The sequence below is a fragment of the Portunus trituberculatus genome, chromosome 38 (assembly GCF_017591435.1).
Source record: "Portunus trituberculatus isolate SZX2019 chromosome 38, ASM1759143v1, whole genome shotgun sequence".
NCBI lineage: Eukaryota > Metazoa > Arthropoda > Malacostraca > Decapoda > Portunidae > Portunus > Portunus trituberculatus.
In genome coordinates this window covers 2,652,227-2,680,055 of record NC_059292.1, presented here as the reverse complement: position 1 = coordinate 2,680,055, position 27,829 = coordinate 2,652,227, and the positions used below count along the sequence as shown (strand labels likewise).

The 27,829-nt window shown below is 41.7% G+C and overlaps 2 protein-coding genes across 3 annotated transcripts; both read left to right on the top strand.

Annotated features, from left to right (window-relative positions):
* The first annotated feature begins 1,531 nt into the window (after positions 1-1,531).
* Positions 1,532-9,631, top strand: LOC123514527 (solute carrier family 23 member 1-like). The gene is made up of 9 exons (XM_045272427.1): positions 1,532-1,826; positions 2,428-2,548; positions 2,791-2,932; positions 3,037-3,150; positions 4,402-4,541; positions 5,216-5,455; positions 6,691-6,820; positions 7,749-7,866; positions 8,122-9,631. Exons 1-9 carry the CDS (start codon positions 1,669-1,671, stop codon positions 8,201-8,203), a joined length of 1,245 nt encoding a protein of 414 aa, XP_045128362.1. The 5' UTR covers positions 1,532-1,668; the 3' UTR covers positions 8,204-9,631.
* On the top strand, positions 8,137-27,680 carry LOC123514526 (sodium/glucose cotransporter 4-like). Of its 2 annotated transcripts, XM_045272426.1 has the most exons (15): positions 8,137-8,215; positions 10,949-10,980; positions 19,461-19,532; positions 19,830-19,934; positions 20,142-20,306; positions 23,797-23,995; positions 24,104-24,324; positions 24,606-24,849; positions 24,940-25,168; positions 25,594-25,708; positions 25,829-25,919; positions 26,114-26,256; positions 26,438-26,591; positions 27,202-27,355; positions 27,563-27,680. In XM_045272426.1, the coding sequence occupies exons 3-15, from the start codon at positions 19,488-19,490 to the stop codon at positions 27,627-27,629; spliced, it is 1,932 nt and encodes a 643-aa protein (XP_045128361.1). In that variant the 5' UTR covers positions 8,137-8,215; positions 10,949-10,980; positions 19,461-19,487; the 3' UTR covers positions 27,630-27,680. The 2 variants fall into 2 exon arrangements, with proteins under 2 accessions (XP_045128361.1, XP_045128360.1); XM_045272425.1 differs by lacking the exons at positions 8,137-8,215; positions 10,949-10,980 and adding an exon at positions 15,619-15,754.
* The last annotated feature ends 149 nt before the right edge of the window (positions 27,681-27,829 follow it).

Genomic DNA, 27,829 nt, shown 5'->3' with positions numbered 1-27,829 from the left:
CTCCCAGACAGAGCCAAGGATAGGCTTAGGGAGATCTTCAACGCCTCCCTGTCGGCTGGCTACTTCCCCGACGGATGGAAAGAAGCGGAGATGCGGCTGGTGGTTAAACCTGGAAAGGTACCCACCCGGCCCGACAGCTACAGACCCATCTCCCTTTTGGAAGTCCCGGGGAAAATGTTCGAGAGGATTATTACGAGCAGACTTAGAGACCACCTGGAAGGACACGGACTGTACCACCCCGGGCAGTTTGGCTTCAAGAGAGGGAGAGGGACAACCCACGCCATCGCCATAGCCACGGAAACGCTGGCTATACACCAAGCTTCCCGCTACCGATGCCATCTCGTCCTCCGTGATGTCAGCAAGGCGTTTGACAAAGTGTGGCATCTTGGCTTGAAATACAAGGTGCTACAACTGGGTCTTCCAGGACCAGTTACCAGACTGCTTTGCGACTTCTTGGAGGATAGGACGGCTAGGATAAAAGTGGGCTCCCACCGCGGGCCAGCGTTCGAACTCCAGAGTGGCGTCCCCCAAGGCAGCGTTCTCTCCCCCACCCTTTACACTATATACACAAGTGACTGCCCGGGCTCTGCAGCAGGAACCAACATCCTCTACGCCGACGATGTGTCCCAAATAGTGTTCCATCCGGGTAGGTCTGGAGCCATGCTCAACGCCCGCACCGAGAGAGAGATCACCAGGGTCAATGACTTTGAAAAGAAGTGGAGAATAAAGACGAACGTCAATAAATTCACCGTCATCCCCATGGCGACACACAGGCCAGTTCCCCTTCAGGTGCAGGGGGAGCCAGTCGCTTTCAAGAGACAGGGCTCCATCCTGGGTCTCAGGATCACAGGAAGGGGCTACGCCACACATGTCACCGCTCGAGTGGCTCAAGCTCGTGCAGCACTGGCTACCCTGTACAGGTTCCGAGACCTGGAGGAAAACCTGAAACTCCATCTGGTGAAGGCCCTGGTGATCCCGGTACTCACGTACCCCCCAATCCCCACTCATGCCCTAAGCAGGAGGGCCATCAGCCGGCTCCAGAGAGTGCAAAACGCCGCACTTCGCTTCGTCTACAATGTACACTGGCAGACATTCACAAGAAGTGAACAACTTCACCACCAAGCCTCCCTACCCGCCCTCAACATCAGGCTGCACCACATGGCTGCGGCTGTGTGGCAGAGGCTGAAAGACGAGGACGGAGAGTACATGCAGACCCTAATGAGACTACACGAAGAGGCCCAGGAGCGCCAACACAACTGGTTTCCCAGAAGTCTCCTCGCCACAGAGAGGGAAGATGATCCCTTGCCTCGCTACACTTAATTGTATTTTAAAATTGCACACCTCATTGTTAATTAACATACTATAATATAGTTAATGTCAATCACAAAATTATGCCCAATAAAAACAAAAAAAATATATATATATATACCAGCATAACTCTGTGAACCTTGAGCTGTCATTACTGTCAGTCACAAATGAACTTCATAACCTTGGGTGAAAAGAAATGTGTGATGCTCCCAGAAATTACTAGTCATTGGCCAAAAAATTTGTCTGGGTTGTGATGCATGAGTGAATGCTGTTCATTGAACATGGCACACATGCTATTAGTACAAATTTAAAGTAATAGGTTACCTTTGAACCAACAAGAATGATAATATTTGTACTTAAATGATGTTTCACTTCTTCCTCTTCTTACCAGGACTGATGGGGCTTGTACTCCGATGGATTACCCCATTAACCATTGTGCCAACAGTTACCTTGGTGGGTCTGGCCCTTTTTGACATTGCAGCAGACAAAGCATCCTTAAACTGGGGCATTGCTATACTGTAAGTCCTGTTACTGTCCTTTTTTTATGATTTTTCTCTGAGAAGTGCCTTGGAGGGGCTGACAAAATGATAAACAGTTCTTTCTGCACAGCACCACCATCTGTATGTATACTTTTCCACATTCATCTCAATTAGATGGCTACACAGATAGCTCTTAGATTTATTTATTTTTCTATGTAAGAGGGGCAAACAGGCCATGGGCAACCAAAACCATTAACCAAAAAGACCCACTGAGATGTCAGTCCCCATATTGAAAGTTCCTTGTCAGAGACTTTCATGAAGTATAATTGATCATGTGATTGAGGATATGTTAGTCAAATACAAGTTGGTACATATAAAGAAATTTGGTAATATTGCAAAAAGTCCATTACACTACCAGAAGGGGAAGGGGAGTAGGTGGCATGGCTTTTAGATCAACTTAGCCTGGGGCCACAATAGCTAGTAATTTATTTATCATTTTCACTACAGTACCCTAAGTATACAGCCATTTTTGGTGAGGGCAAGAAGAAAGGATTTGTTAATTGAACATTTCCAGGTATGTCTTTTAATTAAAATTTCATATTTGTTTCCTCATCTTTTGCTTCACTTCTATCTTCTCCAGAACCATAGTGTTATTGGTCATGTTCTCTCAGTACTTGAAGGAGGTCCCACTACCCATCCCTCTCTACAAAGTGGGATCAGGATGCACCATCTCTTGGTTCTACCTCTTCAAGCTTTTCCCCGTGAGTAATTCATACTTCTCCAGACCCATTGCAAGATATATTGCTAGATATTTTTCTGCCAATAAACCTCTAGATTTAAAATCCCAGCACTGCTTGAGTACCTCATCTGAATTCTTGATATTGCTCAATCACATGTGATTGGTGGCCCTTTGTATTAGCTGAAGATCACTAATTATCACAGTGTATTCAATTCATAGCACCTGTGTTATGTTTGATTTTGTCCTTATATTTGTTCTTTGTAGGTGCTTTTAGCGATCCTTCTTTCCTGGGGCCTGTGTGCTATTCTGACAGCTGCAGATGCATTTCCTGAGGATAATCTGGCACGTACAGACCTCAATATAGATATAATCAGCAATTCACCATGGTTCAGGTTTCCCTACCCTGGTAGGTGCAAATAAACAATACAATCAGTTTTGAAAAATACCTCTCTAATAGTAAATTTCCAGTGAAATTTGCAACATGTTTTCATAAAGATATTTTTGGAACAGGTCAGTGGGGACTGCCTACTGTATCACCAGCTGCAGTGCTGGGCATGATAGCTGGTGTGATTGCCTCCATGATTGAAAGTGTCGGTGACTACTATGCTTGTGCTAGGATTGCAGGTAAACTGAAGAGCAAAATATAGGTACTGGTAAAATAGTCATTCTTCTCTTAAATATACACTCGACCCTCGAAACAACGGACCTCCCATCAACGAATTTCGAAAACTACGGACAAATTCTAGAGTCCGGTTTAATCTACGGACGAATATTAAAATGTGCGCGATTGTCCGTTCCCGGCAAATTATTGTCCGGTAGGTGACGGGTCGGTCGCGTCATCAGCTGTTGGCCACCATGTTTAATCTTTAGTCCATGCGTTTTCAACCAACAGCGAACATTGTCCAGTGCTTACCACGGATTTTTTATACATTTGTACCCTTCCCACGAGTGCTTAACCTATCCAAAATGCCTCCTAAACCTAGTAAACCAGTGAAGCGTAATCGAAAGGCTCTTCTAGTGGCTGCTAAGCTTGAACTAATACGAAAATTAGAAAATTTTACGTATTTTACGTACATTTTATATATTTTTTTACGTACTTTTGCAAAGAACGGACTTTTGCAATCTACGGACAGGGTCGTGCACGCATTTGTCCGTTGTTTCGAGGGTCGAGTGTATATGCTATATATGTATTTAATTGTAATTTATTTGTAATTTCATTATAATCTATATTTGGCACTAGTCAGACCATACCTAGATTGTATTGTGTAGTTCTGGCCCCCCATTTCATAGAAAGGATATATTTCTATCAGAATCATTACAAAGAAAAATAATCAAAAGGATGCAAAGAATGAAAAGTATTAGTTATGAAAGGAGGCTGAAGCTTTTTGATTTACATTCCTTAAAGAGGTGTAGGTTAAGAGGGGAGCTGATAGAGAAGTGATACTGGTGATTATAACAAGAGTGATATAAGCAAGATGTTTCTCAGAATAAGTAATCAAGAAAGAATAAGAAACTTGAAATAATTCATAGAAACCCAGCTGCCTCAGGACAAATCAATGCTGCACCACTAAAATGAAGAATGGAGAAGGGTAGACAGGTTCCAAACACTACCATTAGGTAGAACATTAAAAGATATTACATGTTTTGTAATTTTTCTTTTTCAAACAGCTAAATCAAATTATGTACTGTACATAAATTTTTATGCCAGGAAATTCAGGATTCGTCTGAATTTGACCAGAAAACTCAGGATTGGTTTGATTCAGATGCTTGAGACTATTAATGATTTTCATGGCAGAAACTAACTTTGAAGGTCTGTGTGTCAAATAGTGTAATGTGATAAAAGTCTGGATTTGAGAAAGTGACCTTTATTGGCAGGAGCTCCTCCTCCACCCATCCATGCCATCAATCGAGGCATTGGCATTGAAGGCATTGGGTGTCTGCTGGCAGGGCTATGGGGCTCTGGCAATGGCACTACATCTTACTCTGAGAATATTGGAGCTATTGGAGTAACAAAGGTGAGCATCAAACAAACTCTTATCTGTATTAAAGGTCATAATGATAGAAAAATGTGACTTAATTATTTTGTTAATATACATGATAGTAAAGCTCTAATATATCAAACTTGTTATGTACCCCTTGATGTAGCTCAATGTACGTAACGAATCCTTATCAAAAGTTTATTAGTCTGTCATGCATTATGATCCTTCTTGACTACTTTTTTTTTCTGTTGTAAGAGGCAGTTGTCTAGGATGATAAAAAGAAAGGAAAAATGGTCCACTGAGGCACCAGCCCCTAAAAAAAATGTGGTGACTAACTACGGCATAGAAGACTTCAAAGGACGCCACTCAGTGGATGCTTTTAGTGTTGTTCCATTTTAATTTTATCAACATATACAAAATGCAGTAAAGCCACAAGATCAGAAGGAAGGGTAAGATGACCAGATAAGTTACACAGGGCAACTAAGGAAATAAGTTTTCCTGAATGTGTTGTTGTTGCTCTTTGGGATTAGCTACAGATAATGTTGCCTTTGCTCTTAGTGGGTTGTTGTAGCATAACATTGTGGTGCAGTGATGAACAAGCTTGTGGGGGAAGACTAGATCAACCAGTGTAATGTGTCAGATCCACCATACATTATGTCGGTGCAACAGCATGGTACATAACTGTGTTAAAATTTATGCTCTTTGTACAGGTGGGCAGCCGCCGTGTGGTCCAATTTGCAGCTATTACCATGATGATATTTGGTATTATTGGAAAATTTGGAGCAGCAATGGTGACCATCCCAGATCCAGTAGTGGGTGGAATCTTCTTAGTTATGTTCTCTATGATCACTGCCGTGGGCCTGTCTTCACTTCAGTATGTCAGCCTCTCCTCTTCCAGAAACATCTTCATCATTGGATTTTCAATCTTCTTTGGACTGGCATTGCCTAAGGTGAGGCACTAGTGTTTGATAAGTGTACTGTAGGATATTGTGCAAGAAATAAAAGGAAGAAATATATCTATTGATGCAAAGAGAGATTTAAGGAAAAGTGTTCTGCTAAATTGACATACAGATCAGAAACATGGATATAAAATAGGATACAACAATCAAGAGTGCTTGCTATGGAAATTAGCTATCAAAGAGGGACACATGAAATGACAAGAGGAAAACTAAGAGCAATGAAAATGTGTACGAGTGATAAGATTACAGGACCCCATGTATGACTTAAGTATACTACTAAAAGCGGCAATATAATTTTGTGGCTGGTGAATTAACCAGAGCTGGGCACTTCCGTACCTCGGTCCACACCTCCGTTCCTCCCTACCTGTGGACCACCAAATGAAGTGCGGAGGTCCGAAGTGCAAAAAAATTTTCAAAAGTGCAGAAGTAACAGGTACAGAAAGGTGACATTTTAAGTCCGTCCCTCCGCACCTGAGACATGTGGGGAAAGACAAAATTTTAAGTCTGTACCTCCACACCTGAGACAGGTGCAGAAAAGCAAAATCATTTGAATCCGTACTTCCGCGCCTGAGATTTTCAAGGAAAAAAAAAAATAAATAAATAAAGACGACAGTCCGCATTCCGTAGCATTACTTTCGGCCAATTTTGGCGGTCTGTGTTACCAGGCATATTTTCCAGCCATTTGAGTGACGTCACTCATTCAGGTCTAAGCATGCTTCTCTCTCTCTCTCTCTCTCTCTCTCTCTCTCTCTCTCTCTCTCTCTCTGATGATGATGATGATGATAATAATAATGTTACAGTGACTTTCAGTTACTGTTAACCGTACATACATTACAATGATTGCAAGCATACATAATCCCCATTTCGTTATATATATATATATATATATATATATATATATATATATATATATATATATATATATATATATATATATATATATATATATATATATATATGGAGCTCTGATGTATTATTGACTTGTATTTTTTTTTTTTTTTTTTTTTTGAGGTGCGGACTAAATTTTTCGGGCGCGCTTTAATAGTTTTGGGTACGGTACCGGAGGTGCGGAGATGCGGTACCGGACCGAGCGAAAAAGTTTTAGGCACGGAAGTACAGGTACGGACTATCTGCATTTCGAGGTCCGGAGGAGCGGTACCGGACTACCCGATAATCAGTAACGCGCCCACCTCTGGAATTAACTGATTATTATCTTTAATTTACAGTGGTTTCAAGCTAACAGTGGCATCCTACAGACTGGGAGTGAAACCTTTGATCAGGTTTTGACTGTGCTCCTACAGACGAGCATGCTTGTTGGGGGCATCCTTGGCTGCTTCTTGGACAACACAATACCAGGTGAAGAATGTGGAGGGTATACTTGTTAGGAATATGAACCTGAGTATGTGCCTGAGGAACTGGCTTCTATGGACACACTAAATGTAGTATTCGTAAAATGGCTTTGCTGTATATCTAGTAAGGGATTATGGTAGCATGCCTTTAAGCTGACACTGAATAAAAAGTACCACTTCAAATTACGGAAGTGTTTAGGATATGAATCTAATTTTTTTTATCATTATCATTATTATTATCTTTTTATTTTGATTTATTATGAAGCTAAAAATTTGGGGTCTCTCTCTCTCTCTCTCTCTCTCTCTCTCTCTCTCTCTCTCTCTCTCTCTCTCTCTCTCTCTCTCTCTCTCTCTCTCTCTCTCTCTCTCTCTCTCTCTCTCTCTCTCTCTCAGCAAGTAGAAGTAATATCTAATATTTCTAATGCACTGTAAAATTTAGGAATTATGTGATGATTGTAAAAATGAACTTGGACTACTTCACCATTCTTGGAGCTGCTTTTTTCTTAGCTGTTTATTTATATGATGCTACCACTTGACTTAAACTGAAGCCTGTTGTAGAGAATGGAGAAATTAATTAAATCCTATTCCTGGTGTGTTTGGGTGTGATTATGGTGTGAGGTGGCAGAGGATGTGACAATTGCTGACTTTGGTTGTGACACATTAAGACGACAATGATAGAAGATTAGTATGTATGTTTCATGTTGGGGCTGTATATGGGCCAGACAACTCCTTGCAGCTTCCCTTCATTTTCTTGTTCTGATGTTCTTGTGTTCATTGCACAATGATGTCAAAGTTTGATGACTATCTATCTTTCCTCATTCTGTTATTGTGATTTGGGCATCTGTAGACTTGACATGGCATTTCTAGACCTACCTCATTTTATTTTGCATTTTTTTTATTATATTTTCATGGAGAACTTCTTTCGCTCCTTGCAGGCACACCAGAAGAGCGTGGACTGCTGAAGTGGAACAAACACCTGATTTCATCACAAGATAAAGATGAAAGCAAATCAGATAGTTATGACTTCCCAATAGGCATGGAGGCAATAAAGAGGTATGTACTACTTCACTATTATCATTTGTGCTATTAATAAAATAGTTTATCCATTCTGACCATCAGCATATATTTAGTTGTCTTCCTTTTCTTCATTATAAAGAAGAGCACTTTTTTTTCAATTCTTCCTGTTTAGGAATGATATTCGTTGCTTACAGTTGTTCATATGTTTTGTTGTAATGTAGGAAGAAGAGTAAGAAAAATAAAAAAAAGTGATATAATTAAGTAAGTAATGTATATGTATGTATTTTTTAGGATGTCTTGGACTGAGTATCTGCCTTTCTGCCCAAATTTTACTGGATGTTGTAGGAGAAGGAAAGGAAGCTTTGCACCATAAGCAGAGCACAATGTAAGTTTCCCACTGCACAAAGACAAAAAGGCAGTAATAAGGAAAAAACAAACTGTCTTGCATTCCTTGTCAAGTGACAAGCATTTGTAACTAGTGGTCACTTTTTGTTTTTATAGTACATTACTGATTTTTATATAGTGCATGTTTGTGTATTTTTTATTGTAGAATGTAAAGAATGAGAGTATTTTTCTAACTTTGTAGAAAGTCAACTGCTCGTCAGAAGGATGTTCCTGCACCTTCATCTTAGTCTTCCCCTGATCTTTCCTTATCTTCAGAAATAATGAATCTCTCTCTCTCTCTCTCTCTCTCTCTCTCTCTCTCTCTCTCTCTCTCTCTCTCTCTCTCTCTCTCTCTCTCTCTCTCTCTCTCTCTAATAGATATGTAAATTGCATTTTGTGGATATTGATATGTGTATTGTATATATATGTACTGCATATCTATTATAGTTAATGGATGGATAGATTGATAGATTGCCTAATGAAATAAAGATAGATATAGACAGATAGATAAATATGTGTATGTGATTTAACATGGATATTATAAGATGTACATAGAAGAGTTCATTGTTCTAAGATGTTCACAAAGTTACATTAATACATTAGGCTTCCCAATATGTCACTTAGGGTTCAATATAACATGTAGCCTAGACAAGATACTTAAGGGGCTTTCCCACTTTCACGAATTCCATGCCGATGAGCTACGAACTTGACATCGTAGCTCATCGTGAGGTGAGGTTCTTGGCTATCGTAGAACATCTTAGCAGCATTGTAGGTCATCGTAGCACATCTTAACGGTTCTTGGAAGAAGCCGAAGTTAAAGATGAACTACGAATTGCTACGATGTTCCACGATGCTCCAAGATACTGTTACAATCTTCTACGATGCACTTACGATGACCTACAAAGTTTGACATCGTAGCACATCGTGAAGAAATTTCAAACATGTTTAAAATTTTTCGTCAGTATTCCGAAACAGCACAGTGCGATACGAATCGCGAAGAAGTTGTCTACGAATGAAGCCGATGTTGATCATGATGCCTCAGGAAGTGCTACGATGCCAAGTTCATAGCTCATCGGCGTGAAATTCATGAAAGTGTGAAAGCCCCTTTGGTGAGAGAGGTGTTGAATATTAGTCTCATTTCTTAACAAGGATTGAAATATGATGGCAGAGATAATTACTACAATGACCAGGCCAAAGATTTAATATGTGACAACTGCCCAGTCTCTTAATGAAAGGAGACATTTAAAGGAAACTGAAAAGGATCCAAAGAATAGCCGGAGCTAGAAAAATAATATATAAAAACTAAAAGAATAAGTCTTGACCAACACTAAAGGTAAAGAAAAAAAATCATTTTCTTGCAGAAATCTAGAACTTGGGAACAAACTACAGCACATGAGGAAGTAGTATCAGCAAAGAGTGAAAAAAAGAAAGAAAATTGATAAATATAGATATAGAGATGGGACCACATATCAATTGGTGTAGCTCAGGGATATAGAGATGGGACCACATATTAATTGGTGTAGCTCAGGCCCTGTAAGTTATAGGGACACACACACACACACACACACACACACACACACACACACACACACACACACACACACACACACACACACACACACACACACACACCGCGTAGTGTAGTGGTTAGCACGCTCAACTCAATCGAGAGGGCTGGGTTCGAGTCCCGGCGCGGCGAGGCAAATGGGCAAGCCTCTTAATGTGTAACCCCTGTTCACCTAGCAGTAAATAGGTACGGGATGTAACTCGAGGGGTTGTGGCCTCGCTTTCCCGGTGTGTGGAGTGTGTTGTGGTCTCAGTCCTACCCGAAGATCGGTCTATGAGCTCTGAGCTCGCTCCGTAATGGGGAAGACTGGCTGGGTGACCAGCAGGCGACCGTGGTGAATTACACACACACACACACACACACACACACACACACACTTCCATCTAACTATAGTCATAAAGTGGTGCAGGAATAGAGTTAGTCATTAGAGTGAATGATGGATTGGCAGAGCACCGTGATGTGTTTGCAGTTAGTATGTGGTTGTGGTCATTGTCAAGTCATCAGTGTGCATCTGTGGTTTTTAGCTTTGTTAATGCTTTTATCATTGTTAATAATATGTACAATTTTTAGCTGTGTTCATCTCATGCTGAATTCAACATGAAAATAATACATACTTTTTTTTTTTTTTTTTTTTTTTTGCGCATTTAATTTTGTGTTTAAGTAAATATGATTCTTACTTTTAAGAGACAACATGAAAAATTATTTTTAATTTTGACCTTTTTACTTTCTATCTAACAACATGAAGTGATTTTTTTTTTTTTTTTTTTTTTTTTGTTGCGTGTGTATAATAATTTTTTTCTTTTATTAATATTTTAAGTGTCCATTTCATGTCTAATTCCATATGATCACTAAGAGCATAATATTCATAATAGAGTTTACAATGATTGATTTGATTACTGCTCCAGGATGTGAATTATTGGTGATGCAATCTTGAAGTGTCTCAGCTGCTATTGTTTCATTCTGAGATTGAACTAGACGGTTTTACTGCCTTTATGAAATACTGGGGTATATTGTGATATTCTGTATATATCTTCATTTTAATGGAGACATGATATATAAATGATTTATATAAATTTTTTTTTATTATTATTATTTCCTTTATTGTGAAAAAATTTTTTTTTTTTATTTATTTATTATTATTATTATCTATTTATTATTTTTTTCAAGATGCAGTATGGCCTTTGTACAAGAATAGTTAGGTAAGTGAAGACTGCTTTTTATCTCTCATTTCATGTGAAAGAAAATAAGAAGTGATTATTCTTCCATAATTTGAAAAGAAATATTATAAGCTTGAGCATGATTTTGTTGTACGGTTTATACTTTCTTTTTGGTTGATGTATGATGATTGAAAAAAAAAAAATCAATTTTTTCAGGCTTTTCTTTCTTTATGTCGCCATTGATAACTTCTTATTAAAAGTTTTTCAGAAAGTACTCTTTTATCTTTGATATCTATATTATGATAACCGGGTAGAATCTTAATGTTTTCATTTACAGCCTTCCTCTAATACTCTTCCGTCTTTCACTCTGTCGTAATGTTGCAGCTCCTGCTATCTTTTACTATTATATCCATGGTTATTGCTCTTCTAAACTTGATAAATGCATTTCGTATATATATATATATATATATATATATATATATATATATATATATATATATATATATATATATATATATATATATATATATATATATATATATATATATATATATATATATATATATATATATATATATATATATATATATATATATATACAGGGTGGGGCAGAACCGATTGAGCAGTGTAGAGGAGTCACTGCTCGGGGGTAGGGGAGGGGAGGAGGGTGAGGGTGGTTTTGTTCCGCTCCTCAGACATCCCCATTTCTGTAGCCGACATGGTGTGGACGGGAGCACATCGTGGCTTTGCTGTGCGCGCATATTTTGAGAACAATCAATCTGTGATTGCAAAGCAAAGAGCTTTTCGGCGACGGTTCAATATTCCACGCAACAATGCTGTTCCTCAGGCGAACACAATTCGGTCCTGGGTTAGGCAGTTGGAGGCAACTGGTAGCACACATGGCCGACGGAGGTCCATCAGAACACCAGAAAATGTCGAGAGGGTGAGAGCAGCGATCATCCAGTCGCCAAGACGTTCAGCACGAAGGCATGCCGTTGCTTTGGGAATCTCCTCACGCAGTTTGAGGAGGATTCTGCATATGGATTTGAATTTCCATCCCTTCAAAAGGATGATGTCTCAAGAACTGAACCAATCAGACTTTGCCAACCGCCAAAATCTGTGTGAGAACATGCTTGAACAGATTGCTCCCGAGGCAGCGTTCTTCAGTAATGATGAGGCACATTTTCACCTCTGTGGGACTGTAAATAAGCAAAATTTCCGTTACTGGGCTGAAAATAACCCCCAACTTATCCAGGAAAGACCACTATATTCTCCTAAACTTACGGTGTGGTGTGCCATCTCACAATTTGGCGTGATAGGCCCATACTTCTTTGAGGAGGACGGAGTAACCGTGACCGTGAATTCCGAACGCTATGTTGCAATGTTGCAAAATTTCCTGCACCCCAGAATGGAAGAGATTGTTGAAAATGAAGGATTGGGGGACGTGTGGTTCCAGCAGGATAGAGCTACAGCTCACACAGCCCGAATTTCACTCAATGTTTTGAGACACATGTTTCCCGGACATCTGGTGTCTCTGAGGGGTGATTTAGGGTGGCCTGCGCGGTCACCTGATTTGAGCATTTGCGACTTCTTTCTTTGGGGACATCTGAAAGAAAGGGTGTTCAAAAGTCGCCCTCACACCCTACCACAGCTAAGGGAGCAGATTTTTGAAGAGGTTAACGCCATACCCCGCAGTATGTGTGAACGTGCTGTAGGAAACTTCAGAGAACGACTCTAACAGTGTGTTGCAGCTAACGGCCGCCATCTTGCTGACATTATTTTCAGAACATAAGGATTATAAATGGTATGTTATGTTAACCTCGAGAATAATAAGCTTTCTTCTCTATGTACCTCCATTACTTTTTTATATCTCCTCAAAACTGCTCAATCGGTTCTGCCCCACCCTATATATATATATATATATATATATATATATATATATATATATATATATATATATATATATATATATATATATATATATATATATATATATATATATATATATATATATATATATATATATATATATATATATATATATATATATATATATATATATATATATATATATATATATATATATATATATATATATATATATATATATATATATATATATATATATATATATATATCTCTCTCTCTCTCTCTCTCTCTATATATATATATATATATATATATATATATATATATTTTTTTTTTTTTTTTTTTTTTTTACGTAGGGAAGAGGGCCAGCCAAGGGTAAAAAAGGAAAGGATTAAAGAAAAAGGCCAACTTGAGTGCTGGCTCTCTAAAAAGTGACAAACCGTCAGCCAAAATTAGGGAGCAAATGCCTCGATACCTCCCTCTTAAAAGAAGACAAGTTGTAGGAAGTCGGAAATACAGATGTAGGGAGGGAGTTCCAGAGTTTACCAGTGAAAGGGATGAATGATTGAGCGTACTGGTTAACTCTTGCATTAGAGAGTTGGACAGAACAGGGATGAGAGGACGAAGAAAGCCTTGTGCAGTGAGGCCGCAGGAGGAGGGGAGGCATGAAGTTAGCAAGATCAGTAGAACAGTTACCATGAAAATAGCGATAAAATATAGAAAGGGATGCAACATTTCGGCGGTGAGAAAGAGACTGAAGACAGTTAGTCAGAGGAGGGAGTTGATGAGACGAAGAGCTTTGATTCCACCCTATCAAGTAAAACTGTGTGACTGGAACCCCCAAACATGCGAAGAGTACTCCATACAGGGACGGATAAGGCCCTTATACAGAGTAAGCAGTTGGAGGGGTGAGAAAAACTGGCGGAGACGCCTCAGAACACCTAACTTCATAGAAGCTGTTTTAGCAAGAGATGAGATGTGAAGTTTCCAGTTAAGATTATGAGCAAAGGACAGACCGAGGATATTCATTGTGGAAGAGAGAGACAGTTGAGTGTCATTGAAGAAGAGGGGATAGTTGTCTGGAAGGTTGTGTCGAGTTGATAGATGAAGGAATTGAGTTTTTGAAGCATTGAAAACTACTAGATTTTCTCTGCCCCAATCGGAAATCTTAGAAAGATCAGAAGTAAGGCGTTCTGTGGCGTCCCTGCGTGATCTATTGACTTCCTGAAGGGTTGGTCATCTCTGAAAGGATGTGGACAGATGTAAGGTGGTATCGTCAGCGTAGGAGTGTGTGTGTGTGTGTGTGTGTGTGTGTGTGTGTGTGTATATATATATATATATATATATATATATATATATATATATATATATATATATATATATATATATATATATATATATATATATATATATATATATATATATATATATATGTTGCCTTTTTATATACTGTATGTAAAAGGACAAGATTCTCCAGGTAATAACACAGTAGTACTATTTATTCGTATGTGTCTGCAAAGTCTCTGTTGAGAATAAAAATCTAACTGAGAAATATATACAAGATGATGCAATAAGAAAAGTATTTTGGAAAAACAATTTATGTGGTTTGTGCTAAGGATTAACTGTTTAAAACAACGCATTTACGGCATTTTTTTGTAACAAGTTATGGAAAGAAAAATTTTGAAATAATACTAAATTTTGCCAGTCAGAACTGTGTTCTGTTCACTCCATTTTACGTACAGTGCCTTTCCCACTGACCGTGCTGTGAGCACTGATGTCTGAACAGTGTCTCGTCGTCTAGATCTCACCCATAGTCTCAATGGTACGTACTGGATCAAATAACGGTCCGCCTGAGAGTCTTTTATTGTATAGTGATATGAATAGACCTGTGTTTTCCTTTTGCTTTTGGTAAGCAAACTTTTCCCTCAAGATGTACATACATACTGCCAGACGTATATAAGTAAGCACTGGAACTCGACATCGCGAGAGTACGGCCATTGTTACTGCTGCTGTTGTCTTGCGCCTATAACTTCGGGTAAATACTTGTGTACCGCCCTTCCTTTACCATTTACCTAAAGCATAATAACACCATCGTGTTCAGGAGAAAATTTTCTAGAAAGTACCATTAATACTATCCACAGTACAAAAATAATTATTTAAAAAATCAAATAAACTCTTTAAAATCTCCATTATTGCTAATAACTTTTTAACCTTATTTTAACACATCCACAGTCTTGATCATTCTTCTGTCCTTGATCGTGAAATCAAATATGTATTGCACAAAATAAGGGAAGTTCAGGGAAGAAAAGTAAATTAATTTGTTGTGTGGACAGGCCGGTGCTGGACTACTCGTAAGTGGAAGAGTCTGGCACGCACAATTCAGCCGACAAGATGGTACAGAACAATATGTTGTACATAAGTGTAAAGAGAGAGAGAGAGAGAGAGAGAGAGAGAGAGAGAGAGAGAGAGAGAGAGAATTATTCATAGTTAACACTGCTTTCTTGCATGTCGTGAGCACCTGAGAGCCGTAGAATAAAGCGATTAATTGTTACCTTGGGCGACACCTCCCGCGCGTCTCGGTGCGGTTTTCGTTTAGCAGCTAGAATGCATTTGTTTACGTACATTAATTTGTGGCAACATTCAGAAACCTAGTGCATTGTGTGCATGCATGCTGATACCGAAGAAGAAACAACAGACAATAAGTAAGAAACAATGGTGGTTACATACAAACACAGCAATAGCGTGTAAAGAAATGGGTGGCAACAATCCAGTCCTTGAACAGACACTAGGTACTGGTGTGTTGTGCATTAGAGTGTGCGAGGAGGCAAGGCGGCGTAGGTGTTGCGTGCAGGCGTCCAGCAGGATGGTGGGAGATTCACGGCTAGCCTGGCCAGACATCCTGGTCATGTGCGGATACTTTCTAAGTGTTCTTGGTGTGGGCGTGTGGGTAAGCTCAACTAACTTCTTTTGACTTGCACGCCATTTAGATACCGTGAAAAATTGCGTTTGCGAGTCAAAACTTCTTTGCATGTGAAATTCCAAGATGTATTGTGCTTGCTTGGCTATACACTCCAAGTAAGGATAAGCGTATGATTTTGCAAGTTTAGTTCATGCTGTGCATGATAATCCATGCAACTGAAATCTTAGATTAGGTATCTAATTATTCATATCGTAGCTCAGGCTCAGATTAAGACATGGGGGCAGTGTAGAACAGGGTGAACACAGGGTATGCGGCAGGGCATGTCGGGGCAAGGCAGAATGCCGAAGTATAGTGCGTATATTGAAGGGGAGGTTACTGACCTCTACAATACAGTGGTCATGGCTGTTACAAAATATAGACTTTAAAAACCTTGTCCTAAACCCGGACTCAGATAATAAGTTCAAGAAAGTAATGTTATTGTATGGCTCGATAAAAGAAATAAGTCTGTGTGGAGGAATGGATAATTTGCTTTAACTTTCCAGCTGTCTGATCCTGATGGAAGGCACAGGAACTAATCAGAGAAAGTCGAGATCAGTGTGAAGATGTGCACATTATATACAAAATTACGTATCCTCTGAAAGACGTAATCCCCACAAAACAATTAGGAACAGGGAAAACTGGCTGTGTTTTTAACATGCTACCATGCTGCCCTATAGTGTGTGTGCACGCAGGAGAGGAGACTGGATTTCAATATCCAACATATGTAAGCGTAACGCAGACCGACACCGGTCAGCACCTATGCTGTGCTGCTCTGCGTGCCAACATGCTCGCTAACATAATATAAAACAATGAGAAGCAGTTTTCTGCCTTGACCTGAGGTTCTATTAACTACCCTCTGATTGTGTCCACCCCGTCTCTCCCATAGCCACCACCCACACAGCACGCATTGAGGCGGCACACTCTAGGAAATTTCGTACCCTGAGGGGGCGGGACGGGGAAGGCTAGGCTGGAAGGGGAGATAATAAGAGGAGAAAACCTGTCTTGTCTTCAGTAGTCTTCTTTTTATTTCCTTGTTTTCTTTTTTATTCTCTCTCTCTCTCTCTCTCTCTCTCTCTCTCTGTTATTCACCAAGGTCATCTGCTGGTCACCCAGCCAGTCTTCCCCATTACGGAGCGAGCTTAAGAGCTCATAGACCGATCTTCGGGTAGGACTGAGACCACAACACACTCCACACACCGGGAAAGCGAGGCCACAACCCCTCGAGTTACATCCCGTACCTATTTACTGCTAGGTGAACACACCCCACACATTTGCCTCGCCGTTTCCCGGGACTCAAACCTGGACCCTCTCGATTGTGAGTCGAGCGTGCTAACCACTACGCTACGCGTTGTGTATTTACCTAAAGTCCGTTCCTCCAAAGAATCAGGCCGAAACTGGTAGTTCGGTTGGCAGCCCTGCCCACTCCCGCCGCCACTGAACTTTCCCGACACTTAAATTTTCTTCAAGTACATTTATTTTTCTTCAAGCTATAAACTTGTATATCTATTGAGTTAAGTGAAGAAAAATAAATGTACTTGAAGAAAATTTAAGTGTCGGGAAGGTTTAGTGGCAGCGGGGGTAGGCAGGGCTGCCAACCGAACTACCAGTTTCGGCCCGGATTCTTTGGAGGAACGGACTTTAGTTGTAGTTTTACAAGGCCTGGGCTTTATGCTCGTGTTGCCCCGTCTCCATATCTACGCTTATCCAATGTGTGTCACTGTTTGATCTGCTGCAGTCTCTGACGAGACAGCCAGACGTTACCCTACGGCTTCGGATAGGTCTGAGACCAGGCACACACACACACCGGGACAACAAGGTCACAACTCCTCGATTTACATCCCGTACCTACTCACTGCTAGGTGAACAGGGGCTACACGTGAAAGGAGACACACCCAAATATCTCCACCCGGCCGGGGAATCGAACCCCGGTCCTCTGGCTTGTGAAACCAGCGCTCTAACAACTGAGCTACCGGGCGTGTGTGTGTGTGTGTGTGTGTGTGTGTGTGTTAGCAATATCCATGATAACTCCACAGTGTTCTAAGAAGACGTGGGGAGATAGGAGATGCATGTGAAGGACACGGGAAAATTTCAGACAGTAACGCAAAAGAAAAAAAATCAAGATGTGGTCTGACAAAGTGGCAGTGGCGATGCGAGGTGAATGAGGCGGGGCCTCTGCACCATGTATGTCCCAAGCACCGTCATCACACCACAACACTGTGGTAGTACCTCTTTTCCTGCGGCAAGCAACCGTAGATAATTGTCTTCCTGTGTGTTTCCCTCACTGTTAATCCACACTGACGGAGGCCTCCTCCCTTCTGTCTCTTACATGCAGTCATGAGAACGTAAGGAAATACTGGAGCTGTCAGGCCCAGTATACGGGGCAGTCCTTATTTGAAAGATAACTACCGGTTTTCAAGTACTGCATTATCAGATAGCATAGTACACCACAAACAACATCGTGAGGACCCGCAGCTTTGTTGGTGTTTGTTCTTTTCTGTGACACTTTGTCTCCCGTCAGTTCTACGTCATGTCTGGGATTGGTTTTTCAAACGTTTCATTGTCTTATCTCTACCACTTTCAGCAGACAGCCCCCTGAAAACCCAGTAACTTTTTTCTACAGACTGTTCCACACTATAGAGTGTATATTCTTGATCCCAATGATGGTTTAACAATAATCCTACACCATTAATTTTGAAAAAAGCTATAAGAATGTGAGTAATCATTACAGTAACCTTTGGGAATGGTCGTAATGAGACTTGAAACATCAGACTACGAGTCTTGTTTACTGGAACGTTATTCGACTTTTTCCCAGCATCTCTCTCTTATTTCCTGTAGCCATGAAGGAAATTATCCCAGCAATTTTTTTTTTTTTTTTATTGTATTCTACTTCCTGCTTCCCATGTGATGCAATTCCTTCTTCATGTACTGCGCATGTTACAAGTGTTTATTTCCTGCCACTTCATTCTCCCTCAACCTGCAGCTTCTTAATACATATCATGTCTCTCCACATATTGCCGTGTCTGCCTACTCCTATTCTGCTCGTCCCGTCACTGTCTGCCTGGAAACACTCGTACTTTTGTCCTTCGTGGAAATATTACTTCATACTCTGAGATCCTTGAAGCACACCGCAAAAAAAAAAAATAAATAAATAAAAAATAAATAAAAAAAAAAAATTACCATCCAAACTCCTTATCTGCAAGAAATAGTATGTGTATATAATTCTGTGTACGAGAGAGAGAGAGAGAGAGAGAGAGAGAGAGAGAAAGAGAGTGTGTGTGTGTGTGTGTGTGTGTGTGTGTCTAGTCAGACAAGGGTGTGTCGGGCCAATGGTGGTGTTGTGTGGTGAAGGGATGGCACGTAGTTGTAAAGGAAAGAATTTTGTTCAGCTGGGTTATTGCCACATCGGTTGTGTGTCCTTTTTATTGTTGGATATAGTGGTGGTGGTGGTGGTACTTGTTGCTGTTGTTATTATTGTTGTTGTTGCTTTTCTTCTTGATCATCAGCTCTATCTTTATCATTATTATTATTATCATTATCATTATTATTATTATCATTATTATTATTATTATTATTATCATTATTATTATTGTTATTGTTGTTATCAGAGCCACCACCACCACCACCTCCACCACCACTACCACTGCTATCACCGTCGTCAGTGCTTCTCTAATAAGGCAACTTCTCTTCTCCACAGTCGTCTCGGAAGGGCCAAGGCAGCACAATGTCGGGCTACTTCCTCGCCTCTCGCAACATGAACTGGCTCCTCGTAAGTGTGTGTGTGTGTGTGTGTGTGTGTGTGTGTGTGTGTGTGTGTGTGTGTGTGTGTGTGTGTGTGTGTGTGTGTGTGTGTGTGTGTGTGTGTGTGTGTGTGTGGGTGGGTGGGTGGGAGAGTGTGGGTGTGTTCCATCCTTCCTCACGTTTTCCTCTTTAGCAAACATTGACCTCCGTGACTTTTCTTCAAATAAAAATCACTTCCTCTCCACTTATACCATTCCTCTGACCTTCTTTCCTTCCCACCACCCTACCTCTTTCTATTCCATTTTATTTTTTTGCTCCCAAATAGGTGGGCGGTTCTCTCTTCGCCAGTAACATCGGATCGGGCCATTTCATCGGCTTGGCTGGGGCGGGGGCGGCGTCTGGAGTGGCAGCTCATGGATACGAACAAGGGGTAGGTGCTTCACTTCTCCTATCTCAGCCTCGTAGACTCACAAATATTCATATAGTCTTCACAATACAGTTGTACTCGAGAGACAGGAGGAAATTATACGTTAAATGTCTGTGACCAATCCTAGGACGAGGCTCATAATGGATCTGAAAGACTTGGCAATAACGGGAAAGGCACGGCAGCATTTCACAAAGTTCTTCCCTCCTGTAGGCAATCTATGGGTTGCTGCTTCTCGGGTGGGTGTTCGTCCCAGTGTACATGAGTGCCGGTGTTTATACCATGCCGGAATACCTGACGATGAGGTACGGAGGTCATCGCATCAGAGTCACTCTGACTTGTCTCTCTCTGGTTCTCTACATCTTCACTAAAATTGCCGTGAGTATATCTGGCAGTCAAACATGTTACCATTATAGCATGCTGAGTTTTACTTCATTTCCCATAATTGGTTACTTTTTCTGCGCACTTTTTTTTTTTTTTTTTTTTTTTTTTTTTTTTACGTAGGGAAGAGGGCCAGCCAAGGGCAAAAAAAAGAAAGTTAGAAAAAGGCCCACTTGAGCGCTGGCTTTCCAAAGAGTTCAAAAAGTGTCAAAACCGTCAGCCAGAATTAGGGGAGCAAATGCCTCGATACCTCCCTCTTAAAAGAAGACAAGTTGTAGGAAATCGGAAATTCAGATGCAGGGAGGGAGTTCCAGAGTTTACCAGTGAAAGGGATGAATGATTGAGCGTACTGGTTAACTCTTGCATTAAAGAGTTGGACAGAACAGGGATGAGAGGAAGAAGAAAGCCTTGTGCAGCGTGGCCGCAGGAGGAGGGAGGCATGCAGTTAGCAAGATCAGTAGAACAGTTACCATGAAAATAGCGATAAAATATAGAAAGGGATGCAACATTTCGGCGGTGAGAAAGAGACTGAAGACAGTTAGTCAGAGGAGGGAGTTGATGAGACGAAGAGCTTTCGATTCCACCCTATCAAGCAAAGCTGTGTGACTGGAACCCCCAAACATGCGAAGAGTACTCCATACAGGGACGGATAAGGCCCTTATACAGAGTAAGCAGTTGGAGGGCGAGAAAAACTGTCGGAGACGCCTCAGAACACCTAATTTCATAGAAGCTGTTTTAGCAAGAGATGAGATGTGAAGTTTCCAGTTAAGATTATGAGCAAAGGACAGACCGAGGATATTCATTGTGGAAGAGGAGACAGTTGAGTGTCATTGAAGAAGAGGGATAGTTGTCTGGAAGGTTGTGTCGAGTTGATAGATGGAGGAATTGAGTTTTGAGGCATTGAAAACTACTAGATTTTCTCTGCCCCAATCGGAAATCTTAGAAAGATCGGAAGTCAGGCGTTCCGTGGCGTCCCGCGTGATCTGTTGATTTCCTGAAGGGTTGGACGTCTCTGAAAGAACGTGGAAAGATGTAGGGTGGTATCATCAGCGTAGGAGTGGATAGGGCAAGAAGTTTGGTTAAGAAGGTCATTAATGAATAATAGAAAGAGAGTGGGTGACAGGACAGAACCCTGAGGAACACCACTATTAATAGGTTTAGGAGAAGAACAGTAGCCGTCTACCACAGCAGCAATAGAGCGGTCGGAAAGGAAACTTGAGATAAAGTTGCAGAGAGAAGGATAGAAGCCGTAGGAGGGCAGTTTTGAAATCAAAGCTTTATGCCAGACTCTATCAAAAGCTTTTGATATGTCTAACGCAACAGCAAAAGTTTCACCGAAATCTCTAAAAGAGGATGACCAAGACTCAGTAAGGAAAGCCAGAAGATCACCAGTAGAGCGACCTTGACGGAAGCCATACTGGCGATCAGACAGAAGATTGTGAAGTGACAGATGTTTGAGAATCTTCCTATTCAGGATAGATTCAAAAACTTTAGACAAGCAAGAGATTAAAGCTATAGGACGGTAGTTTGAGGGGTTAGAACGGTCACCCTTTTTAGGAACAGGCTGAATGTAGGCGAACTTCCAGCAGGAAGGAAAGGTAGAAGTCGATAGACAAAGTTGGAAGAGTTTGGCCAGGCAAGGTGCAAGCACAGAAGCACAGTTTTTGAGAACAATAGGAGGGACCCCATCAGGTCCATAAGCCTTCCGAGGGTTTAGGCCAGCAAGGGCATGGAAAACATCATTACGAAGAATTTTGATTGTAGACATGAAATAGTCAGAGGGAGGAGGAGAGGAGGACAAGCCCAGAATCGTCCAAGGTGGAGTTGTGAGCAAAGGTTTGAGAAAAGAGTTCAGCTTTAGAGACAGAAGAGATGGCAGTGGTGCCATCAGGATGAAATAAAGGAGGGAAAGATGAAGAAGTGAAGTTATTTGAGATGTTTTTGGCTAGATGCCAGAAGTCACGAGGAGAGTTTGAGTTTGAAAGATTTTGACATTTCCTATTTATGAAAGAGTGTTTGGCAAGTTGAAGAACAGACTTGGCATGATTCCGGGCAGAGATATAAAGTGCATGAGATTCAGGAGATGGAAGGCTCAAGTACCTTTTGTGGGCAACCTCTCTATCATGTATAGCACGAGAACAGGCTGAGTTAAACCAAGGTTTAGAAGGTTTAGGTTGAGAAAAGAATGAGGAATGTACGCCTCCATGCCAGATACTAACACCTCTGTTATGCGTTCAGCACAAAGAGATGGGTCTCTGACACGGAAGCAATAATCATTCCAGGAAAATCAGCATAATACCTCCTCAGGTCCCCCAACTGGCAGAGGCAAAACGCCAGAGGCACCTTCGCTTTGGGGATCCTGCGGAGGGATTGGAAAAATAGGACAAGATACAGAAATGAGATTGTGATCGGAGGAGCCCAACGGAGATGAAAGGGTGACAGCATAAGCAGAAGGGTTAGAGGTGAGGAAGAGATCAAGAATGTTGGGCGTGTCTCCAAGACGGTCAGGAATACGAGTAGGGTGTTGCACCAGTTGCTCTAGGTCATGGAGGATAGCAAAGTTGAAGGCTAGTTCACCAGGGTGGTCAGTGAAGGGAGAGGAAAGCCAAAGCTGGTGGTGAACATTGAAATCTCCAAGAATGGAAATCTCAGCGAAAGGGTAGAGGGACAGAATGTGCTCCACTTTAGAAGTTAAGTAGTCGAAGAAATTACTATAGTCAGAAGAGTTAGGGAGAGATAAACAGCACAGATGAATTTAGTTTGAGAGTGACTGTTAAGTCGTAGCCAGATGGTGGAAAATTCGGAAGACTCAAGAGCGTGGGCACGAGAGCAAGTTAAGTCGTTGCGTACATAGACGCAACATCCAGCTTTGGAATGAAAATGAGAATAGAGAAAGTAGGAGGGAACAGAGAAGGGCTACTGTCAGTTGCCTCAGACAGCTGTGTTTCGGTGAGGAAAAGAAGATGAGGTTTAGTAGAGGAGAGGTGGTGTTCCACAGATTGAAAATTAGATCTAAGACCGCGAATGTTGCAGAAGTTAATGTAGAAAAAGTTGAGGGAGGTGTCAAGGCATTTGTGGTCTTCAACAGGAGAGGTGTCCGACCTGGGGACATTTTTGGTCCCTCCCAGAGGGGGACTCCGAGGCGTTGTTTATTTTGGGTCCCATTTTTCTTTTAAATTTTGATTTGGAGTGAAGGGTGTATGTGTGGTAAGCGCATGTAGTTTTGTGTGAAGAAGGAGAGCTGTCTTTAGAGGGTAGGCTGTGACTACCCCCTTGAGTTGTGAGACACAAAGGGAAACTTTCAACGAGATCACAACTAGCTTTAATGGAAGGTTCACAGCACCCCCTGAACTAGTGCTATTAGATCTCACTGGGAGTAAGTTATTGTTTCGGTAGGTGTCTACTACCTCCTCCTACTTCAGTATGTATAGCCGTGGTTAGAGGCGAGGTCTTACTTGTTAGTATAGTCTGACGGTCTCTTCTGCAGGTGGACTTGTACGCGGGGGCACTCTTCATCCAGCAGGCCATGAACCAAACTTCCCAGGGAGCTCTGTACGGGAGTGTGGCAGTGCTACTTGCTGTGGCTGCCGTGTTCACCATTGCCGGCGGCCTCACCACCGTCGTGTACACTGACATGCTGCAGACCATTCTCATGGTGGTGGGCTCCTTCGTCCTCGCTGGCATGTGTACGTCTCTTGCTTGCCCTTCTCGTCTCCTTCCTCAGAACTCTGAATGAGATTCAGTTAATTCTTCAGTTGCAAAAATGTCACAGACTAGAGAGATTTTTCCCACAGCTTTCCATGCAGTGGGTGGCTACAGGAACTTAGTGGAGAGTTTTCCCTACGCCATGCCCACGGTGGTAAGCCTGGACGCCCACAACCAGACGTGCGGGCGGCCGTCCCCCTATTACATGAACCTTTTGCGGCCCATTGATTCTGAAAACCATGACTACCCATGGCTAGGCATGACAGTTGGCATGGCCGTTCTGCAGGTGTGGTACTGGTGCACTGACCAGGTGAGTGACTCTCTTCATCATCCCTCCTTTCCCAAAAACACTCACAATCCCCCTCAGACACTACGAGTAAATTATATCATTACTTGTATTTATTCACTTTTTATAAGTTAATCTTGTGACAACAATCACGTGCAGCAGATCGTTGATATAGTTACTTGCTATATTAGTTCATATTATACTTACGTCTTCTTAATGTAATTCTTCTCATTCTTTTCTCTTAGTTGTTATTCTCAGTTAATAGTTATCACCTTCTCTAACAACACTTATTTGTGTGTATCCAGGTGATCGTGCAGCGGACCCTAGCCAGCAGGAGCATGCTTCACGCCAAAGGAGGCACCATCTTCGCAGCCTACCTCAAGTACCTGCCGCTATGGATCATGACATTCCCGGGCATGGCGGCGAGGATCCTCTACCCAGACCGCGTGGCCTGCTCCACCGCCGAGCAATGCATGGCCGTGTGTGGCAGCGAGCGAGGGTGCACCAACTCCGCCTACGTGGAGCTGGTTCTCAACCTGCTGCCTGCGGGTGCGTTACTCTTATTGCTATTGTTTTTGTTATTATTGCTGTCGTTGCTGCTGCTCCTCTTTAGCAGGACTGAAGAGCACTCTGTTACAGGGCTGAGAGGATTGATGTTGGCGGTGATGATGGCTGCCCTAATGTCCTCCCTTACCTCAGTTTTTAATTCGGCCTCGACTATCGTCAGCGTCGACATTTGGCGGTTATTGAGGACGAATGGCCCGTTGTGGTGCCGCGGGTCGCCCTCTGAACTAGAAATGATCGTGGTGGGCAGGATTTCCGTGGTGCTGCTGGTGGTCGCCTCTGTCATCTGGATCCCCGTCATTCAGTAAGTATCACCTTTGGTTCTTTATTGTAGCAGCAGCAGCAGCAGTAGCAGCAGCAACAACACCAGCAATAGTAGTAGTAGTAGCTGTAGTAGTAGTAGTAGTAGTAGTAGTAGTAGTAGTAGTAGTAGTAGTAGTGGTAGTAGTAGTAGTAGTAGTAGTAGTAGTAGTAATAGTAGTAGTAGTGTAGTTGTAGTAGTAGTTGTTGTAGCAGTAATAGTTGTAATTGAAGTAGTAGTAGTAGCAGTAGCAGTAGCAGTAGTTTTGGGATGGGAGAGTAAAATAAATAAAGGAAGGAGATGAGATGGACTTCAGACATTCAGTTTCTGATTTATTTATTTATCTATGTATTTATCTATTTTTTTTTCTTTATAGTCACTGTGCCATGGTCATTTGACACGTCTCATAGATGTTGTTGTTTCCGTAGGAATTCCACCAACACTGAGCTCTTCAATTATATCAATACCATCATTGCCGCCCTCTGCTCTCCAATCTGCGCCCTCTTCGTGCTAGCCCTCTTCTGTCCGAGAGTCAATGAGCAGGTGAGTGTGGGTGAGGGGAAGTGTGGTAGTAACCCAGGGTTGGTGAGAAAGTGTAATCATAATAGTTTAAGGTCAAAATAGTATCAGAGCATCGCGCCATAACGAAAGGGGTATTTTCAGGGTGCCTTCTGGGGTTTCGTGACGGGACTTGTGGTAGGCACCGTGCGTTTCGTGGCAGAATTCTCTTATGCAGTTCCTCCTTGTGGCTCAGGTTTGTAGCCGAGAATCTCTGGTGTCTATTTCGTCCCTAGATTAGTCTCCATGTTATCTTCTGTTAGAGAATATCCTTCTAAACAGTGTTGTGAATTGTGTATAAGTTGTAACTTTCTTCAGTGATTTTTTTCTTTTTTTTTTTTCAATGTCTCATGAATCATTACTCATGTTTAAAAGCCGATTCACGTACAGATGAACCAGATCTGCGTCCAGCCTTCATCAAGAATATGGTGGGGACAGTTCACTACATGCACTTTGCCTTGCTGTGCTGGTGGGTGACGGTGCTGATGGCGTACAGCGTGTCCCTTGTCACCAAACCTATACCTGCCGAAAGGGTCAGTGTGCTCCATATTGCTGATCGGAGTTTAGGAAGGACATTAATGATGACGTATTTGAAGTATTCTACTCTCAGTGTTATGGCCAGTCTCTACTTGTCAGTGGCCTTTGTAGATGCGTATAGCGTACCTACTCCCACTGACTTTTTAGGTTACATGTTCTTGTGATTATTCTCAACAGTTGTACCGACTAACTTTCTGGTCTAGACGAGATCCAAGAATACGTCTGGCCAAGGAGCCTTCCAGCACTCAGCAGCGTCAAGACAAACAGTACTCCCGTGGCGACGTGGAGAATTCCCCGTCCCAGGCCCAAGACAGAAATCAACACACCACAGGTACGGTACGCCTTGATGGGTTAGGGCTCAGGCTAATGAAGTACGAGTATAGGCAACTAACAGTTGCGGGCCAATGAAATGTTCCTGGTAGGGAATCCACGTGTAAATCGAATTTCACTATCACTGAATCAGAATCGAAATTTGGAAGCTTCAAAGATTGTTACATGTATGATAATCATTGCACAATACCACGGTGTCCATCATTGCACTTTCTGTTCCTTGTGTAAATATTAAGCAGCGTAGGAAACAATGTTTTTCCTCATCCCAGACACTGCTTAATTAAGAGGCTAATAACAATAAAAAGTCTTGTCTCCGTATCGCTTACACAGATACCAAACGTACATAGGGACGTTGTCAAAATCCATGCAAAACCCGTATGTATTGCTTACAGATCTATCCTATTTGCGTACCCATGTATCACCATACGGGCGTGCCCAGAGTGGGCGGATGAAGTTTGCCATGCATCGCTGTCAATACCAATAAACATGTGAAATAATTAAAGAGCTACTCCTAACAGTGTTGATAGCATGTAAGCAGGAATAAGAGAGTGAAAAAAAGGAGAAATAGTAATATCGTTCATCTCATTGCCACGGTCTGGTTTGATCCGCAGACATGTGGTGGTGGCGGGCGGTGCTGCGGGTGTGTGGGTCGTCTGATGCGGCGGAGGCTGAGGGGCAGCCCAGACTCACCGCGGCAGACCTAACTGAAGAAGAGAAGGCCCAAAGAGCAGCGGAGTTCCTCAAGGAGCCCCCTTATTGGAGGAGGTAACACACACACACACACACACACACACACACACACACACACACACACACACACACACGATAAAAGTGGTAGTGAATGTGTATATATCATGTGTGTGTGTAACTTTTAACTGAACTATTGCATCTGTGAGTGATACGTTCTTGCCTTTACTTGCGTAATTCATACAGGGAGGTGTAGCTAATACTTGGCATTACTTTTCTCCGCAGGATCGTCAACATCAACGCAGTGATCTGCCTCACATTAAGTTCATTCGTCTACGGCTTCTATGCTTGAACAACAGAGCCTCTCCGTCTGCTGGCCACACTTTCAAATACATACAAAAGAGAAAAAAACAGCCTCAAAATACATAAGCTCTCAATTGATTATTTCTTCTTACCTCCAATCCTCCAATAAAGAGGACAGGAAAGCAATGAGAAGTAGCAAGAGAACAAGAGGGCGGCTATACCATAAAATTTCCAATTGATAATTTCTGA

Coding starts and splice junctions, on each gene's coding strand:
- LOC123514527 (XM_045272427.1), top strand. CDS start 1,669: ATGATGTTTCACTTCTTCCTCTTCTTACCAGGACTGATGGGGCTTGTA. Junction 2,549..2,790: donor ACCTCTTCAAGCTTTTCCCC/GTGAGTAATTCA, acceptor TGTTCTTTGTAG/GTGCTTTTAGCGATCCTTCT. Junction 6,821..7,748: donor CTTGGACAACACAATACCAG/GTGAAGAATGTG, acceptor CGCTCCTTGCAG/GCACACCAGAAGAGCGTGGA.
- LOC123514526 (XM_045272425.1), top strand. CDS start 15,671: ATGGTGGGAGATTCACGGCTAGCCTGGCCAGACATCCTGGTCATGTGC. Junction 15,755..19,460: donor TTCTTGGTGTGGGCGTGTGG/GTAAGCTCAACT, acceptor TCTTCTCCACAG/TCGTCTCGGAAGGGCCAAGG. Junction 19,533..19,829: donor GCAACATGAACTGGCTCCTC/GTAAGTGTGTGT, acceptor GCTCCCAAATAG/GTGGGCGGTTCTCTCTTCGC.